General features: G+C 41.9%; 3 protein-coding genes across 4 annotated transcripts in view; all 3 read right to left on the bottom strand.

Annotated features, from left to right (window-relative positions):
* The window catches only part of LOC109541931 (E3 ubiquitin-protein ligase CBL-B), a 46,870-nt gene that overhangs the window by 22,651 nt on the left and 21,248 nt on the right, over nt 1-2,971 (bottom strand). The gene's annotated exons all lie outside the window — the stretch shown is intronic.
* Nucleotides 163-1,209, bottom strand: LOC125505501 (V-type proton ATPase 21 kDa proteolipid subunit c''-like; the record flags this gene model as incomplete). Its single annotated transcript, XM_048669441.1, is given in 2 exon segments — nt 163-462; nt 538-1,209. A coding segment is annotated over 1 exon segment (250 nt), but the record flags the coding sequence as incomplete, so codon positions are not given.
* LOC109541950 (putative inositol monophosphatase 3) lies at nt 1,299-2,971 on the bottom strand (the record flags this gene model as incomplete). Its single annotated transcript, XM_019910954.2, is given in 4 exon segments — nt 1,299-1,554; nt 1,711-1,831; nt 1,992-2,134; nt 2,469-2,971. Coding segments are annotated over 4 exon segments (966 nt in total). The 3' UTR covers nt 1,299-1,324.

The raw sequence follows: 2,971 nt of genomic DNA, 5'->3' as shown, positions 1-2,971 counted from the left end.
GCAACAACGCTACACATAAAAACTGATGATGGTGGAAAAATGCACCGAAACGTATTTTGATTGATAAATAGAGACAATAAATGACTGAAACCCTGGAATAAATTTGATTTGGAATTGAAACACAGTCAGGAAAGTATATAGAATTAAAGTAGATGTACATACCTGCGCCCAGAATACTAACGCCGACTGTATGAATGCCCACCGCAGCCCCAACAACGCTCACAGACACGGACAGTCCGATGCCTAAAGCGGCCCACATATGTGGCGAAGTGTTCTCCAGAAACCATCCCAAACTGGCGCGTTCGCCCTTGTTCGTCAGCACATGATACAAGGATAAAACGGTGGTGGCAGCCAGTAGTAGACCCACAAAAGTCGCCGATAGGACTGCTCTTAAGCTCGTCTGGGCCGTCATTTTACAGCCGATAAACCAGCGGGTTTAGTGATTTGGTTTTTTCAGGTGTGCTATTTTTAAATGATAAAAACCGGAAATATAACCAAATTCTCTTAGCTGCGATAACTGCGCATTCTATAACTAACTTGCGAAGTTTGTATTGATGTCCTGGCAAGCCTGGATTTGCGCACGCAAACTGGAAAGAGTTTTATTTTACTCCTTGGCTCATACAGTTTTGTCTGGATATGTGAGTCTGAGGTTTCCTTCAGTTGTCCGTAGTGTGAGGCGTCCAATAATTTGACTAGTGAAGAAAAACCCTAATAACTGGCTGATGGCTGATTTCAAATGTAATCAACTTCGAGCGCACCTCATTATCAGGGCACAAAAGTCTTGCTAGTGCTCATTCGCTAACACTTTCAACACTATACAGAACTTAAACACTAACGTCATAAATTCAAACAGTCACAGTTACTGGAAGACAACTTGTCACTTGTCACTTCTGCTTAATGCGTGCGTATTTGACGGAGACGGCAACACTATTTCAAACAAATCAACTGCGCTCGGCGCACTCGGGCCCAAATCGACTGTTATCGGCGCATCCGATGACTGTCGAGTGACACCGAAATGTCAGTTGCGGAGAAAATTAGTGTTTTTAGCATGAAATGTGTAGAAAAAAGTGTCGCAAAGTGCCCCAACCGTTGGTCATTGCAGCAATGCAGGTTTTTCTGAGCAAATGTGTATATGCAAAGCCCCATGTAAGAACCGGGTACTTTCAGTGGCTTTTAACGTTGATTTTATGTGAAAAACACTTTGTCTTTCTTTCCAACTTTGACCACCATAAATGTATACTGCGAAGCCTTTTGAATAGAGGAATGTAAGAGAAAGTGAAGTTGAAAACCCATAAAAATCTATATAAACTCCATATATTTTATTTTACAGCTTATCTATAAACGCTTCATGGTTTCGTAGCGTTGCCACTAAGCCCTCTTTATTGATCACATTAGTGTCGTTGTAATACGTCAGTGTTTGTCCGTGTTTGGTAGTCATTTTTCCGCCCAAAGCGCTCAGAATAGCATTTCCAGCGCAAATATCCCACTTTTTGATCGCCGTGCTGTGCAAGTAAGCATCCGCCGTATTGTCTGCGACTCTTAAGGCTTTGTACCCTGAAAAATCACCCATTTCAATTATCAAAACAGAAATTCTATAGGGTGTCCAAAACTCATTAAACTGAACATGTTTGCAAGCATTGAGACTAGTTCACAGTTTTTCCTTTCACGCTTCGGACCCGGTGTATGCTAAAAACACAATTGTGGACTTGCCTGCGCCAGCGGCAACTATCAGTTTAAAATCCTTAAACTTTGTTTTCAATGTTTGCTCTATAGTTCCACTGTGTGACCGTGATATGATGATTTTTGGCAAGTTCGAATCCGTCCCATGTACCTACAAATTGAGCAAGGCTTAGAGCAGCCCCAGGGTTGAATAAAACAGAAAATAGTATTGGCAGTTTCCTAGGGGCTCCACAGAATGACAATAAATTATAGGCACTTCTCATACTTTTTCTGTTCTATTAAACAGAGCAGAAAATTAACAGCCTTATTACCTTCTCGTTAAGATTGGCCGAATGTCCAAAACCCACCACAGCCCAAGAAGTTGACTCATTGAACGGTTGATGGATTACCCCAATAATCGGCTTACCGTTTACGGCCACACACACCATCGTGGTCACGTATTGATACAACTTTTCTGCAAATAGATCAGGCTTAAACACCTTTAAATTATTGCTAAGAAAGTTTAAATTCTGGGTTCAGGGGCCTCTGAATGAGGCCCTTTTATACGCCCGCTTTCGGTTGAAGCTAAACATGCAAACGTTGTTCTGTTGACTTCTGATATGCTTCTAGATGGAAGGTCTATTGAGAAAAGTAGAAATTGTGGAATTGATTGGTGCAGTGAATCTTCAATCAATCGGAGTTTTGATGCATTTTGAACCGGTTATTGCATCGTGAACCAACGCTTGAACTCCCGTTCTTTAGACTAACGCAACAGACAACGCAAAGCCTCCACCAATATTAAAATCTACCTGTATATTCCACGGTAGCATCCAAAGGATCTATCCATATTGTAACGTCGCTTGCCTCTACATACGCCGCTGGATAATCAAACTGCAGATTTAATGGTTGATTGTACGTTTGGGCTGCCGATTCCTTTTTACAATTAATGCCGTTTTCCTCAGAAATTAGCGTCACTTGGGGCAAAGCCCTTGTTATGATGCCGAGCATGGCACAGTGGCTGAAATAGTCTGCACTTGTTACGCTATCATCTTTTCCTTCGGCCGTTTTGCCTTTCGAATGGATCTTTAGATTGTTTCGCGTTGAAACTACCAGGCTGCCGCCGGCTTGGGCCGCGTGAATCGCAACTTCCAGCATATAAAACAAGCTAACATTTTCGCTGGTTGCTGCTTTGAAAAATTGCAAATACACAAATACGACAGCGAGAAGGAATAGCACACAGTAGGCCCGTTTGTTTAGCTTGATTATCCCGGAGAAGTTCATTATTTTTACTTCATTTCAGTCCTAATCTTTA

The sequence above is a fragment of the Dendroctonus ponderosae genome, unplaced genomic scaffold, assembly GCF_020466585.1.
Source record: "Dendroctonus ponderosae isolate FM_Combo_2020 unplaced genomic scaffold, Dpon_F_20191213v2 Dpon_F_20191213_8, whole genome shotgun sequence".
Lineage (NCBI taxonomy): Eukaryota > Metazoa > Arthropoda > Insecta > Coleoptera > Curculionidae > Dendroctonus > Dendroctonus ponderosae.
This window is presented reverse-complemented; position numbering and strand designations above follow the sequence as displayed.